Raw genomic sequence first — 17,500 nt, 5'->3', positions numbered from 1 at the left:
AAAATTAAAAGAAAAGGACTTAATTGACTTACCAAAGTAAAACTTAAAACCTCAAACCCTAGTCTTTCCTTCTATTTTTCTTTCTTTCTTTTCTTTCCCTGTTTTGAATGGTCTCTGTTTCTTTTCTTCTTTTACTTTATTTCAATAATAATAATAATAATAATAATAATAATAATAATAATAATAATACATTATTATAATAATATAATAATATTTAATTCATAAATATCTTTTACTTAAATTATAAGAAAATATTTTATTTTATTACAAGCGTGTTTTTATATATTTTACACATATTTAATTTAATCACCATACACTTGTCTTTAGTTTAATTTGTTTACCTCATAAAATCTTATAATTCAATTAATTATCTAGTAAACATCTTTTATTTAATAATAATAAATAATAAATATCTATTGTATAATTAATCACATATACACATTTGTACACACATAATTTATCACATTTGTACATCATCTATGCCATACATTTGTCTTTGTTTAACTTATTTCATAATATAATAATAATTAATATAATTTATGATTTAATAGTAAACCTTAATGATTATTAATGAAATTTTAATAAAATATCACATAAAAATCTTCAATCTTACCCAACTATTGCCGCCTCAATTAGGAAAAATGGCATAATTGTCATTTTGGTCCTTTATATTTACTTTTAATCTATAGTTAAAATTTTACCCTTTACTCAATTTAGTCCTTTTTGCTAATTACCCTAAATTAAGCTAAATTCACCTAATTAAAACATAATTAAACACACTACTAAACTCATAGGTATTTCTAATAATTATCTACAGGTTCAATTTTCTAAGACGGAGGTCCGATACTACACTTTTTCAATGCCCGTGAATTTTGAGTCATTACACACATTTGCTTATGCAACAAGCATCCTAAAACTAACCATAAATGATCATACACATAAGCATATCACAACTAAATAATATAGGCTCAAATGAGCCACAATACCACATATCTCAAATCCCAAAGATAATAGTCTCATACATTTAGGTCATATATAGCAACCTATTATACAACCTAACTAGAAACTTCAGCAACCACACATACTTGACATATAAACATCTAAATACATGTAATTATAGTCATATATATATATATATATATATATACACTAAAACAAAATGTTCACACAATTCAGATGTGACTTGACAAGTTAGAAATGAACGATTGTCTCTTAAATCAATCCATAAGTTATGCAAATATGTCTTACAAGCCATCTAACTATCTTATTAGCAAATTTTCAATTGTACAACACATTAATACACATCATTTTAGATATTTCTACTCATGTTTCATACTTGATTTTTAACCTTGTGATCTATATTAATCTCATAGCTTTCTTTATTAGGTACTTTTCATTTAATGATGAAAATCCATTATACACTCCTTTTACAATTCATGACAAATTTATCTATGTAGTTATTAGTTATTGTATATGTGTGAAACCGTAAATTTAGAATACAAATGTCTGCTTAAAAATAATAAATAATAATGAAACGTATGGTTTGAAATTAATTATTAATAACGCATGAAATATGTATGTTATTAAAATGAAAAAAAAGAGATTAAATTGTTTATCATAGTGTTGTCATCTATCTTGAGTCGGTGTCGAGTTAATTTGTGACATCAACTCAATTAAATACATTATTAATATATACAACCGACGAAGATAATAAAATGTGCATAACAAAATTAAAATGTATAAAAATATCAAAATAAAGTTTTAGTTAAGTGATAAAGTAAATGTTTTATTAATGCAATTGGCGGGTTTAAATCCTATTACATGCATATTTATATTGGTTTTTTAAAGTGAAAAGACTAAGATACTCTCGAATAATATTAATTATTTTAATTATGAAAAGATATTTTCGTAACTTCCTAACCGAATTGGTGACCCAATTGAGGGTGACACCAATTTGGTCAGATACGACCAACAAATATGGAATGTAGTGATAAGATATTGTATTTATAAAAAAAGATTCAAATTTGAATCTTGAGAATGACATAAAAAAATTACTCGATTCTAAGTACTTTAAATATAATTACGACATAAAAAGTATTACCAACAAATTTTGGTGCAGTGATAAAAGATATTCTACTTCCAAATATTTTTATAAAAAAAAATACGATATGAGTATGCAAAATCTCAAAATATGAATTTGTCTGTCTACCAAAGTTAAGATTTTTTGAGCTAGTTTAAAGAGCTTGCATATATGGGGGTTGAAACCAGCATCTATATGCTGTAAAATATGCATACAACACCCTCATCCATGTGCTTTCACACCGACATTTAATTTGTTCGCCAGCCTAACTCCCACTCTCCTGACACACAACATTACTAACAAAGTGGGATCTAGTGATAAAATATAGGTAAATACAAATCAAAATTTGGAAAGAGTAAATAATTTGACATTCTGCATTTGTGGATTTGAAAATGAAGTTTTGGGGGACTACAAATTTTCATTTTAAAGTGCTCAAATATCGATGAACTACTTTGAGAGGATTTGATTTGCATGTGAGACACTGCTTATCTTAACGTAGATCGAAAATATAAAGAAGAAGAGGAGAGTTAGGGACATGTTTTATCCTTTAGCCGACTCATCAAAGAATGGTTTCTGTGAGGAACGAATGGATGTCTCTCACGTGCACATCTGTATCCCAACAATATCATATACCATTCATGCTAGAATTAAGTGAACCGAATTCTTATTTAAATAAAATACAGTGGTAAAATAAATAAAAATAAAATCTCTTAGAATAAGCCTATAAATAGACATAATCTACTCTTCTTATAATCATTCGAATTTGACATAGTGAATTTTCTTTTCTTCTGTCCGTGGTTTTTTTCCCGAAAGGGTTTCCACGTAAAAATTTGTGTGTTCTTTATTTTTATTTATCTTTTTCTTTACAATATATTGTCATTACCGATGTTCTATTTTTACAGGATCAAATCTATATCTATATATAAACGGAAGGCACTAGCATCACACATCACCTTTTTTTTTTTTTAAATAACTCATTAATTGATTAGTTACGAAAATAACTAAGAAAAAAAGTTAAATATGAAAATGATTTGAAATCTATAGTGTCCGTTGGTGTTATCGGTGTGTGAGATAACGGTAAAAATTTTCAAAAAAAAAAAGAATAAAAAGCTGAAAAGAAATAATTGAAATAGAAAAAATATAAAAACAAAATAAAGGGAGAAACCCGTGACTGATTGAAAAAACAAGTCAAGAAGACAAGAGTCACCTATGAAGCAAGCATTGGTCATAAGTAGAGGTGCTCATGGGCTGGGCGGCCCGGCTCGGCCCGTCCGAAATATGGGAGGGTTTGGGTAAAAATATAGGCCCGAAATATGGGCTTGGGCAAAAAAAAGAGGCACGATAGAAAGCGGGTCGGGCCTCGGGCACCGCTTTTATGGCTCGGGCCCGGCCCGGTCCGAATATAATAAATATATATATTTATTTTTTAATTTTAAAATATTTTTAAAATACTTTTTTTAAAATTTTTATTTTTAAAATAAATTTTTAGTGTTTTATTAAAAAAATGGGCCGGGCCGGCCTCGGGCTTAGGAATTTTTTCCTGGGTCGGGCATGGACAAAATCTCAGGCCCATATTTCGGGCCAGACTAGGGCCTAGGATGCGGGCCGAAATTTTTTCTGGGCCTGGCCCGAACCCGGCCTGGCCCATGAGCACCTCTAGTCATAAGCTTCTCCCTTTTTTTTTATTTTAATGGTTTCTTTTCAGTTTTCTTTTTGTTTCACTTTTTTTTTTTGAAAATTCCCACTGGTGTCTCATAATACTCCAACGACACTAAATTTTTTAAAATAAAATTTACTGACTGGTACTACTTGACACACTTGCGGCACTCAAAAAAATTACCGATGCCGCCTGACACAATGGTGGCATCCAATTTTTTTTAAAAAAAATGGATCATTGGGTCATCAATGGGGATAGTGTTGCCGGTATATCAGGTGGCACTAACGAACACCGTAAATTTCAGATCATTTTCGTATTTAATTTTTTCCTCGAATTATTTTCGTAATTAATTAATTAAGATTATTTAAAAAAAATCATACATGAGTATTGTTTTTTTAACATCATAGAATAATGATCAAATTTTAATATTAATTTATTTATTATACTTAAAATTTTTAGATTTTAATTTTTAACATAATTTTATTTTTATATTTTTATAATATTATTAATTAATTTCAATAATTAATTTTTAACATCCACAATATCTTCATTTTGACGAAATTTTGATAAATTATTCATAGTTATCGAAGCATCGTCATCAACATGGATAGCAATATTCTATTTAACTTTAGCATAAACTTCGTGATTGATCTATTGTTGCCCATATTTTCCTGTCTGTTCCTTTTAGTTGTTCTAGGTGGATTTGCAACTGTGCTGCAACATAGTTGATTCTTCTAACTTCATCAGATAGTTTGAAGCTTTTCGGTCCGACGAGTCCAATTGTTCTGAAACAGTAAAGGGAAGAGAATGGAATGAAACGAGGGCATATTTTGTTAAATCCATCATTACTTCATAGTTGACATATTCTGCTCCATAACTCATTTTGTTTCATTATAGATGTACAATCCCGAAGATCACTATCACCTATTAGTGCGTGGATATAAAAACTAAACTTACGAGAAATTAACCGAAAAGCTTCAAGGCATGTAACTATGCCACTTTGTTTAAGGTTTTATGCGTCCCCAATTATACTTGTTATGCAAAAGAGTTATTCGTATATGAACCTCGAGAATGCAATGAAGGCCAATGATTTTTACATTTTGCACTGATGGAAACAACCCACCGAGTACTGAGTTGAGCATAACAAATACTATAAAATAAAGGACTTATGTAGCAATTCTTTATAAAATAATCTTTGAATAACACGGAGGAGAATAGATAAACTTTTATTTCTGAATTTTTCGTGTGCCTTGGTGGGTCTATTTAGATAGTCACATCTATTAATAATGAACACGATTATTCATTAAATATTACTTGAATAATTATAATTTTTGTTAATAATCACATATAACAAGATATATAACTTATCACTTTTGAACAGTGACAACTCTTGATTAATAATCAAGTGATAATTTTTCATTTATAACTATTAGAAGATTACATATATTTGAAAATGTTCCCACCTCGTCCCACTCCACTTTAATTTAATTTTTATTAGTATTTCTAATACTTGAAATCTTTTAATGCCAAGTAAGTATTTAAACATAAGTTTCTTAAAATTATTTAAGCATACTGTGACATTTTATTATAAATTTACCTTTGTAATAGTTATATAGGCAAAAGAGTAACTATATAAAGTAAAGGTGGGTAGAGCGGGACAAACAATTACCATAACTGTTTTGTATCTACTATCCAATAAAAATCTACCCTGCTTGTATTCACTTTTTAAGAAAAAAAAGTCTGCCCCAATCAAAGCGGATTGGTTCAAAATCTATTAGATTGTTCAAATTTTGTCATCTCTATGTGAAACATAGGTCTACAAATTTTTAAAAAAATCTAAAATGTTATAATATTTTGAAAAATAAAATATATATTATTGAAATATAATAATTTTATAATTTTTTCTTTTAAAATTGATATTTACTTTTTAAGTTTTTAGATTTTTAATCTTTTATAATTTTTAAATTTCTTTTGAATTCATTTTGTCCATTTATTCGCTTTGACTCGAATAACTTATTTGAGTCGACTCGAATAACTTGATTCGATTAACTTAAAATTAAAAAAATTGATTTTTTCAATTAAATCAAAATTTACTCAAAGTCTCATGTTTTGTTTTAAAATTTTATAGAAAATAGAAAGCTAAGTTAAATATTTCAATTTTGGATTAGAAGGAAGATGAAAAGAAAAGGTTTCTATTTTTTAAAAGATTTTAAATTTAAATTCTTGATAAAAATATATAATTAAATTTTATCATAGTCTAAGTAAAGTAGAAGAAATAAAAGAATTACTTAATAATAATTAAATGAAAGTAAAATAGTAAACGATAAAAACACCACTATATTAATATATTTTATTTCATTAATAATTTTCTTAACAAAGTTGGTTTCAAGATACTAACTCAGTTATCTTGCATTGCAGCATATATGGTTATAAATAAACGAACGGTAGTGCCATGGCTGCTCATTTTGCCTGCCTATTTGGGTCAAGTATCCATGAAGGAATATGCTGAAGGGAAGCCTTTGTACGGATCGCCAAGTGTAGCGAAATTGTCTGCTCGTGAAAATACAACCTGTAATCATACACGCCAGGAATCAATTAACTTAGCCTTAAGCTAAGACATCATAACCTAAGATTAAAATTTACCACCATTGATCATGATGCACTATATTCTCTTGTAATGAAACCCAACATATTCAGTACTTGCTGACATATTATCTAGAGTCTTTGTCATGATTAAGGAGTCTTGATAGGCGATTGCGGCGGATTTGCCTTGGGGCCGAAGAGCTGTATAATGCTAGAGGTGAGATGATCAGTTCACTCCCAAGATCCTCTTACCTCCAGCACTGTACGGATTTCAGCCCTCCGACCTCCTCCACGCTAACCCTATACAACACAGAGATGCTAACAGTGCAGCCAAAACATTTCCTAGGTTCACATATCATTAACAGACATATATGGAGTTTACCTGGTAATCTAAAAGCGTTCCCGTCTTAAAACCAGCTGCACAATAATCAAAATAATATTCCCATGTCCGCATGAACTTGTCATCAAACCCCAAAGCCAGGACTTTGCTGACAAGGAAAACAAAATAGGTTCCATCATATCATGTTTTGTAACAAATAAATAGACGATTTTCAGGTTAATTAAAATCAGAACAATAAGAAAGTGATAGTTGCATGAGTACCTTGTATTTTCCAGGAAATTTTTTCGCCACCATCTTAGTGTGTGATAATAACTACTTCCTATATTTTCCACATGCTCCACACTGCGCCCGCAATACTCCTTAATGGATTTGTATTGTTGAACAAAGAAAAACATAAATGTGCTTGTCTAAAGAGGCAATGCATATTGTTACCAGAATCCTGATGCAGCTGCCATAGCTGATAAATGCGTATTGAAAGAAAGCAGCATTCCACCAGGGAAGATATATTCCTTTATAAAACCTGCTGTTTGCTGGACTTCTTTGGAAAGCTCCTCTGGCAATGTTATGAACTGAGAAAAACCATTAATATTCTAAAAATATGGGCACTGAAGAACCGATAATTGGAATGTTGAAGTTACTATTAAAGCTAATACAATGGCAACATTTCTGTTTTCACCATTTTAACATTACCTGGAGAACGAAAAGCCCATCTTTTTTCAATAACTGGTCACAGCATCTGTAAAACTCCTCAATATATTCTTTACCAACATGTTCTACCATCTCTCTAAAGAATATAATCACAAGTATTAGTACCATTTATCATGTAATTACTAAATATAAATTTAACTAGGGAATATATATATAACTTACACAGATATGATTCTGTCATATTGGTTTGTCTTGGGTAACTGGCGATAGTCACAGAGAAGTAATTTGATGTTTCCCTGACGATTAAAAACTAGTTAACTACATGTAAACAACTATTAACAGAGTTATTTGCAGACTCGAGCCATTTTCAGACATGGATACCTCAAGTCCAGCTTCCTTCACTTTATCTTCAGCATATTTCAGTTGCTTCTCTGATAGAGTGATGCCAGTATACTTGCATCCTGTTCTTTTGACAACTTCAATAGCTAAGATTCCCCAACCACACCCAATGTCCAGAACTTCATGCCACTTTTCGATTCTCGTCTGTATATTAGGAAACAACACAACCGATAAATGATCGTTGCAATGGAAACTGAAGAATGAGGATGAGACCATTATGAATTCTCACTTTCTCAATTAGAGAACTGATTTTTCTTCGCTGTGCAACGTCCAAATGTTCTTCGCCGGTCTATAAAGTCACTTAATATTAGTGTCACAACGCTAGGAGAAGATAAAATCCCAATGGAAGAGTCCTTTGTTCATGCATTTTTCAAGAAAAAGATTCATAGAAGTTGGGATCCTGACCTTAAAAACTCCAGAAGAGTATTGCATCGTTTCACCCAAGTATAGAGTGAAAAGTTCATTACCCTGCAAACGCAATTTGCAAAGAATTCCTTAGCTTTGATTTAATTAAATCCTGTTGCAATTAGGCATTGTGAACAAAAGAACCCCTCTATGATCAAGGAAATTCTTATTCTTGGGCCTCAAAGCTCAAACATGGAAACATATAATCCATAGTAATCAATTAGCAGCAGGTGTAACTGATGAAAACAAGTTTCAGATCCTGGTTATGACTTATGACACCATTCTCATGCAACCTAACTGATTGTTATTTAAGCAGCACAAGCTGAGTGTAAACATAAACATAATTGAATTCTACAAAAAGATATTCCAACAGTTCTAATATCTTGAAATCAGAGTCATGATCACTTACCAGATCATAATGACGAGAAATGTTCCTGCGAGCCTGTGTAACAGTGTTTTGCCTCAAGAGATGCTTAGTGAAATACTTTGCAGATGATATACTAGCAGTGAACAGTGCAGGTGACAACCAAGTCCTGCAACCAATTCAGTGTCAATGCTTAATAAACCAAAATTATTTATTGGAATTTCAGTCCAGATTCTTCTTCAAGCTATACTAAACCTTCTTTTATTCGATCCTGAGGCAGCCGAGTTCAACTCTTTATTGACAACAAGTATCTGCAAAAGTTATCAGCGAAGATTCTGATAAATTATCAGTACCTAAATTGCATTGTGTTTATAGTACTAACACATCTCAATAACCTTTTCTTACCTGGAAAAGATTAAGAAGACCTTTGTCCTTATCAACAAAAGAAAAATCCCCATTGATATATGCATCTGCAAGGCCTAGATCAGCTTCTTTCATGATCTGAGGGAAAATACATACAATACTGATCAGAAGTGGTGACAAAAGTGTGTGCCTTAGAGTGCCAATAATCAAATTGTGTAAAACAAAAGGCAATAGATTTTAATGTTAACTACTAATCCAACTTGATGGGAAGTTCAATTAGATAACAAAATAAATAGCAAACATGAATTAGGAGTAAGTAATGTCAAGTGTCTACCCTCCAGTAAAACTGAGGATTGTGCACTTTCAGAACAGATTTAAGAGGACACTTTTCCATGTTCCCTTTGAAAGTGAAAATTCTGCCTCGTTCCTCTAAGAAACTGGTGAATGCAACACAGTAAATTGTGTCAAATTCAAGGAGGAAAACATGCACTGAAATAACAAAATGGTAAAACCATTAAGTGATTGTTTTTAAGAACTCACATTATGCAGCCTGCTGATACATATTGTTGAAAGAATTTAGCAACAAAGAGGCATGCCATTGTTTCCATGAAAGAAGGTGACAAATGCTTTGGACTGTACACAACAGAAGAATGCTTTCCCAAGATACCATGTGCAGCATCCATACCAGCCTGAGAAGAAGAGCACCTTATGAGAAAATTTCTTGAAATAGGACAATGATTCTTAAATTCAAATTACATAAATCATTGGATTCAAAGTATAATATAAATAAGATTTACATAAGCATTTCATATGCTATTAATGAACTTGTAATTTCGTTGTAGCCTAAACTAAAGGCATTTATCTTACTGAAATAAAATTGAACCATGATTTAGAAATAAGCAAGAAATAACTAGATCAGTTACCTTTAATTCATCCTCATGGAAGTCATAGCCTGAAAGAATTGTAAATAGATGCTTAGAGTGGAGGCAGTTGACATGATTCATTGTTATCTTATAATGAAAACACTAATAATAGTCATCTGTCAAGCTAATGAAGGTTTTAGAATACAAGGAATATAAAAGTACAGCACAATGACAGTAGCAAAAATACTTCACTGACAATCTACATGAACTAAAACTAGAACTAGAAGAATACTAAAAGAGCCAATTTCTTCCGCTGATAAATTACTTCTCCCCAAGTGGTTGAACCTCATAAAACTATGGCCAAAATGTCAGGCAATAAAAGTAATAAGGTCATCTAATTTCATGAGGAAAGATCTCACCACAGAACCAGATTCCTCTCTTCCCCTGAATCTGACCAAGCTCAAGTGAACCTTTTGATGCAGCAACAGAGGGAATTGCACAGCTAGTCGACCACTTAAGCAAGGTATCATTTGGGGTATTGTGTGGGTTGACAGTCAGAAAAAATGGCTGACTTGTTTTCCCAACTTTCTGAAAGATGCAACAGCAACAAGGTAGCATTACTTCAGTTATAACTTGATAAACAACCAAGTATTTTAGTAATTCTGATGAGATACATGGTATCTTACAAGATTCTTTTGTGCTTCCCTAGATGTTAGGCACAACAAACTATTTTTTTTTCATTTCTGATTCTGAAATAGTTATGAAAATCGTTAGCTTAATATCTACAGAGAAGTTGCCACATACCTGTAGCGCATTGAGCCAGTATGTTAAGCATGCTTTATTTTCTCTACCATTGAGAAAATTCAGTGCACTCCAAGCTGATCTGTCCTTAGGCATTAAATTACTATCACGGTGAAGGTAGATATCACTGCCAATGGAAACAACTTTATGTAGTAAGGTTTAGAAGAAAGAAGGTCCTGCCTTCTAATGAACTACGACATTTTAAAGCATATCAAATTCCTTATGCTTTTGTAAGAGAGGCTCTTACATCTGATCTTAATGTTCTTGTGTCAGTGAAAGTATATGTACCATGCTATAAAGGGAGCAAAATTAGATATAATGGCATCTATGTCATGAGAAGCATCAAGAAAACAATGGAGAGTTCCAAATAAAAGGGACTTTAGGTATTTAAAAAATTCATGTCAATGATGACATTGAAAATTTCACATGTTAAAAAGATTATATATGCACACTAACGTTAAGACATATAGATCAAAGAGGTAGTGTAAATTCTAGTACCTAGAAGCATATTGGAATGCACCCAACACTCTCTTTTCTTCAAATGTTGGGTTTTCTAAGAGTCTTAAGGCTTTGGAAGCAGAAACAGCCAATATGCATCCATTGTAAGTTTCTCTGAAACCATCTCCACGGACCACAGTGGTACCTGTTAATCCATTTATACAAAAAAATTTCAGAGGTCTGTAAACCTATGATAGGAAAAAAGTCTTGCATCTAAATTGGAATTTGCAAGAAAATGGTGCTCAAAGAAAGTACTCACCATTATCAGCAGGCAAAACACTTTGTACTTGACAAGCAAGTTTAAATAGACAACCTCTACTCTCCAGCATATCTCTGACCTGATTTTATTGAATTGGAACATAGTTTTAATTAGTTTCATCAATAGAACCTTAAGTTTTACACTTTTGAACAACCTATTTCACAAATAAGATGAAAATATAAGGGAGTCAGAGAGCTTGAAAGACTAGAAATACGCACCCTTTTAACAAAATATGAGTGCCTTCTGATAGTCAACCACTGCGGCTGTCCAAATAGCTGCAGATGGAAGTGAAAAAAAAAAAAAAAAACCAAATCGCATAACGGTTAGTGATCGGGACAATGATTGTGATAGCCATAGGTAGAGCTTGCATGAATTGTATAATCACTAAGTAGCATCCGTTTTGGAAACTAATCAGACACCTGGTATAAGTGGTGAGTACGCCAAAATGAAAGAACGGAGAAGGCTGAAAAGCTCATAACATCTTTCCTGGAGCTGGACCACATTGCACCACATATGGGAGCCTGTAAAATTTCAATATTGTTATTAATTAATCCCTATAAGTTGGTATAAATATATATATATATATATATAAATCCTTCAGCAACTCACCAGATAATTGTTCTGGAAATTTTCCGAGTAACCCCTTGACTTTAAAAACTGTCCGAAGGTTTCATTACGATCAATGTCTGGGTTGTTCTCAAGCAATTCAAGGTAGCTGCAACACAAGTCCAAAAGTAAAGAAAAACATAAGCGGTAGCCAAAAGAGGTCCGATGACCGGCAAGAGAAATGGCAAAGCTCTCGACATCATTCCCGAACTTGATAATCTCTCTGAGGTTTCGCCAGTTGAAAGGATTCAACAGTTTCTTCTTTTGAGCAAAGTAGTTTGAAAAACCATATTGGCTGGACCATTCATAGCCATTGCCTTTGTCATGGCTAACAGAGAATGAAACATCAGATGTCTCCACATCAACTCCAAGGCTTTCAAACATCTCCAACATTGTTGCATAACTTGCCTGTCAAGTTATCCACATGTTTATTCCTGGTTTTGTACCCAACTAGTAAAAAAGCTTCACAAAAGCATAAAAATCGGTTCCATCATCTAAACTTTTTTTTTGCTTGATCACCATTTCTTTTTATTATAGTACTATAAGAATTGTCCTCAGCGTTGCTCAAACTTAGTAACTTTTAAGAGCTATAAATAGTTCACTACCCTTTTACGTAGGCGAAAACTTATGCAGGCAGCCTTCTCCATGCAGTCGAATTTTGGTTAAAATCTGATCTAAATCCCTATGATTTTCATACATTTGGAATTTAGTCCCTCTAATTTCGAATTTAAAAATGCAATTCCATTTGTTTATACTGTTAAAATTCTTCTATTAAATTCAAGTACATTATAATGTCTTTTTTTTTTTTATTTCATGGCTACCAAATTAGTATTTTTATTTTCAAAATATCAAACATGTAAATTTAATTAAAGAATTTTAATGATATTAACAATTAGCCTTGAACTTTAAAATCCTAAATTTCTAAAAATAAAAATAAATTAACTAAATTTCAAATGTAAAAAAAAATACAGAAATTTTGAATATATACCTTTCGTTTTGTCAATGGTAGAAGAATTTAGTAGCTCATAATTTGGCCGGTTTGAGTTTAGATACTTTTATCTTTTTATTTTCTATTTTGATTCCATAAGGTTATCTTGATAGAGCTATTACTACTGCTATTTAATCTTTTTCCCAAAATAATAGAGTTAATTGTACTCTACAATCTTAAAATGATTCCCATCACTGCAGCAAAACAGGTTTTTAGTGGCTTTTTTGGGCCTAACCTTAAAACATAAACACTAAAACATTAAATTTTAAACCCTAAATCTAAACACTAAAACTCTAAACCCTAAATCCTAAAATAAAATATTTTTTTTTGCTTTTGTGGCTTTTATGATAAAAAAGCCGCTACTGCTTGACCTTTTACGGCATTTTTATCATAAACACCGCTACTGCTTGACTTTTTGCAGCGTTTTTCTCATAAACGCCGTTATAGCTCTAACCTTTTGTGGCATTTTCCTATTAGCGCCACTAATGTATAACTTTTGCGGCGTTTTTGGTCCAAACACCGCTAAAAACCTATTTTATGTAGTGCATTTTCAAAATATTTTAATTACATTTTTAAACTATCGTTGTTATATCAATCAAAAATCAAGGTTTTACAAAATTCATTTGTACGATATTAATTCTTTTAAAAAATTATTTTAAATTATGTCACATTAGATTGGCCTCTAATTTAACGGTTAAATTAATGATTTTAATTGCCGACACCCTTATTACCTAACTTCCATACAATAATCTTTGTATATATATTTCCTTAAATTATAAGTTAAAAATTATTCCATTAATAATTACTGAAAAATCTACATGGAAAGGAAAAAATTGTTAAAATAATTAATTATTTTGCATATTAATATAAATATAAATATAAATATTTTAATCATTTATTGTATATAATATATATATTCCCGTTTTAGTATAACATTTTAAATATCTTTTCTATTATCATCATTGTTCTAAAATAAAAGCACATCTTATCTCATCAATTGGTCATTAATGTAGTAACAAATTATGATTTAACTTGCTTAAATTAAGGGTTTTCAAGAGATTTATTTATTAAGCTTAACAAGTTTATTAAATTAAAATTTAATATAATTTTAGTTTCTAAACTTACTAGTTAGATCCATGTTGATATATGTAATTTTTATTTTTCTTTTTACTAATAGAATATCCGTATTTTTAACTGATATTTGAAAAAAAAAATACATATATACTGATATTGTCGGATACAATAATAATACCAAAACAAATTATTACCGATATCGTCGGATATATTAACAATACCAAAATTTAATTTATATTTTAAAATGCCGATGATTGATTAATGATGAAGGTGCCACCGGTGTGTCTAACGGTACCCATGGATACTCTGTATAAAATTTTGCTCTAGTCATTTTCATAATTATTTATTTTCTTTAGTTCAGTTTCCCAGAAAAGCCACAAAATTCTAAAGGGAAAGAAAGAAAAAGATAAAAGCTTACTGGATTTAGAAATAAGAAGCGGAGGTCTAAATCAGTGGCATCAAAGTTGACAGTGATTGCATGGCGACCTAGCTGTTTCTCTTTCTCATAAACCACCACGTCAACGCCGCCTTTGGCCACAACATAGGCCGACACCAGCCCTCTTATCCCTCCTCCGATGACCGCCACCACTCCCATCACTCTCTACAACGTAACGTTATGCCTGCAATATCTGTACTTCCATATATAAAAAGAATGCAAAAGCATTGTTTGATCGCCACCTGTCCAAGATTTACGCTTCCTGATCTTTTTCTTCCGCAAGATCTCATACGATTCAGTTTAGGCTCCTTTCTTAAGTATAGATACGATGTCGTGTGGGAACCATTCAATACCTGAAGGCTGACACATAAAATCCCATAAGATATTTAACCGTAATTTACAAAGCAGTAAATCGTTTGATGTGAAGTCAACAAACGTCTTCCATGCCTTTTATTCTTCCCAACTCAGGCATGATATTAATATTTTTTCAGGATTTTTTAAATTAATTCGGTAAAAATTAAGTTTTAAAATCTATCTAAATAAATTTATATGTACAAATAGTTAACTTAAACCTTTTAAATTTTTTCATAATTTTTAAAAATATATTATGTTTTAAAAAATAATGACTTTATAAATACATTCTTTTTCTTATTAATTTTTATGTAAATAAAAGGGATAAGGTTATCCGAAATTAGAAGTTGCGAGTAATATCAATTAAAGAGTTGAATATAAACAATTCAATATTTTTTTATATTTAGTATAATTAATTTTCATATGACATAAATTACCTACATAATAAAATAAAGGATAATGTGATAGTTGGCCCTTAAATTTTATTAAATCTTTTAATTTGATACATTTACTTTGAAATTTTTAATATAACACCTTTGATTAAAAATGTTAAATTTTAATTTTATTTATCATGTCGTCCAATCATAAATTGCCACGCAACATTATGTTTCAGCAAAAGAATCCAATGAAAATAATTATATATATATTTATTTTAAATAATAAAGTTTATTAAAACGTGAATTACTTTCTTTTTCTATTCAATGAACATGTTAATCAAAAGAAAGTTGTTTTTTTTCAAACTCATTCACCCACAATTTTCTTTGTTTGCCTTGTTTTATTTGAAATTTGTCAATTAATTTATATCTTAAATATAAGTTATAAATTTATTTATTTATTGTTTATTTTTATTTATAAATAGTTTTCTTTCATTTGAATTTATTATCATAGCAGATTTTTCTTTTGTGCAGCATATAATTAATTTAGTGTGAGTTATTATACTTTTATTTTGAATTTTTATGTATTCTGTTTTTTTTAATACAATTCACGCATTATTGACAAGAATATATCACTGTTACACACGTACACACCAGGGCCGTCCTGGAGGTTGTTTTGAGGTGTAGCCGTCCATGTAATAGCCCATTTTTTAGTGGTGTTAGAAATTGTAGTTTCGGGGCCACAATTTCGATATGTCGATCCGTAAATATTAATTATTTAATATTTACGATATCATTAGTGTCTTATTTAAATTTGGTTAAGAAATTTTATCATTTAGATAGCTAATTAATTAAAAAGGACTAAATCGTAAAGGATGTAAATGTTAACTCATATTTTTAAAAGGTGCTAAATAGTCATGGAATTGAGTGGTGGTGGATTAATATGATAATTAGACCATAAGGAGTGGTAGTCGACGGTTATAGGCATATAATTATTAATACTTGAAAGGAAATAATAAGGGTATAATGGTAATTAAGTTATAAAAAGGACTTAAAGTAAAATATAACCTAAAATGTGATCCTTATTGTATATTATTTATGAAAACAATTCATCCAACTATTTTTTCCAATGACCTCGTCATGTGTATGTTACCCTCATATGATATCCTTGGTTCCTTTTAGTTAAATCCATTCACTCAATACAATCCTATCTTAGCTCATTGTCACCATTGTGTCTTCTTAATGATTAATATGATCATTGTCAACAAATGACTATGATAAATTTCTCATTCGAGAACAAGCAACCTGTGGCCATGTTCCATATTTATCAATCCACACAATGCCAATGAGAGGATATCATTAGCACTTTAATTGAGCTATGAAGTCCACTATTGCTAGTAAAGTCATGCCATACACAAGTCATGTACCCAACATACCTGCTATGGGCTCGACCATCTTTAGAGCATAAGCTTCCACTTATATCAAAGTACATGAGTTGCATACGCATGATCAATGACTAACTTAGGATTTAGGTAAATCACACCATGAACGTCACAAGTGAATTAATTTACAAACAGATTCAGAATTAATTCATCTTGGGTCCAGTCCAAGGTATCATTCTACCGATAAATACATCTAGGTCTCTACCCGTGGAGTCAATTGCTCTGATAGCCAAGACTAGCCATTTCCCCAATTGGAATTGTAGACGAATAATAATCATTCTCAGTATTTGAATCAAATGATCATTTTGATTCTTTTACGGGATTATTGGCTCATTTAGATTATCTATTGAAGTAAGTTATCTTTCTCGTAATGTAAACGTTCTTACAATGCCACTTATCTTTAGTTTGAACTTAGACAATCAATGAGCTAATAGTTGTTTGTCACAATTTCGCTATGCATGCAAAATATAAAAGATAGAAATACAAAAGGCATAATAGTGAAATGTGAAATTAACTTTATTTATTTATTCATCGTTCAAATAAATAGAAACAATTACACGTTTACTACAATATTGGCATATTTCCTAACAAGGGTATCGATAATTTTGCAATAAATGCTAAATTTAGTTACCATTGTAGATTTATTATCAATACCAAAACAATTTTATCGATACTTTATAAAAAGGTATCAATATTGTATCAATACTTTGTAAGTCTTGTGAGAAATGCAGAATGCTATTTTAGTATCATTTTTAAGAAGGGTATTTATATTTCAGAAAATATCGATAATAAAATGGTATCGATACTTAATAGAGTTTGTGAAAAGCAGATGTCATTTTGGTATTGCTTTTAATAGGGTTTGTGGAAAGCAGAATGTCATTTTGGCATTAAGCAATTTTGACTTGTTTGAAAATTATTTGATTTGTTAGAAGTCATTTTACTAAGTGAAAATCATTTTAATTTGATTTT

At 30.6% G+C, this 17,500-nt stretch overlaps 1 protein-coding gene across 4 annotated transcripts; it reads right to left on the bottom strand.

The window, feature by feature from the left end:
* Positions 1–6,054: 6,054 nt before the first annotated feature.
* On the bottom strand, positions 6,055–14,692 carry LOC105778180 (hypothetical protein). Of its 4 annotated transcripts, XM_052621808.1 has the most exons (24): positions 14,347–14,689; positions 12,059–12,274; positions 11,870–11,977; positions 11,680–11,781; positions 11,479–11,535; positions 11,261–11,339; positions 11,002–11,146; positions 10,507–10,630; positions 10,122–10,290; positions 9,763–9,791; positions 9,380–9,528; positions 9,174–9,276; positions 8,882–8,977; positions 8,732–8,787; positions 8,522–8,645; positions 8,113–8,175; positions 7,937–7,996; positions 7,690–7,851; positions 7,531–7,604; positions 7,351–7,444; positions 7,093–7,229; positions 6,922–7,002; positions 6,703–6,808; positions 6,055–6,306 (listed from the first exon to the last, which is right to left on the bottom strand). In XM_052621808.1, exons 1-24 carry the CDS (start codon positions 14,521–14,523, stop codon positions 6,220–6,222), a joined length of 2,598 nt encoding a protein of 865 aa, XP_052477768.1. In that variant the 5' UTR covers positions 14,524–14,689; the 3' UTR covers positions 6,055–6,219. The 4 variants fall into 4 exon arrangements, 3 of the variants coding, with proteins under 3 accessions (XP_052477768.1, XP_052477767.1, XP_052477766.1); XR_008189782.1 differs by having other exon boundaries at positions 6,703–6,803; positions 11,870–12,274; positions 14,347–14,692; XM_052621807.1 differs by having other exon boundaries at positions 10,125–10,290; positions 11,870–12,274; positions 14,347–14,690.
* Positions 14,693–17,500: the final 2,808 nt, after the last annotated feature.

Source organism: Gossypium raimondii, chromosome 10 (genome assembly GCF_025698545.1).
Source record: "Gossypium raimondii isolate GPD5lz chromosome 10, ASM2569854v1, whole genome shotgun sequence".
Classification (NCBI taxonomy): domain Eukaryota; kingdom Viridiplantae; phylum Streptophyta; class Magnoliopsida; order Malvales; family Malvaceae; genus Gossypium; species Gossypium raimondii.
This window is presented reverse-complemented; position numbering and strand designations above follow the sequence as displayed.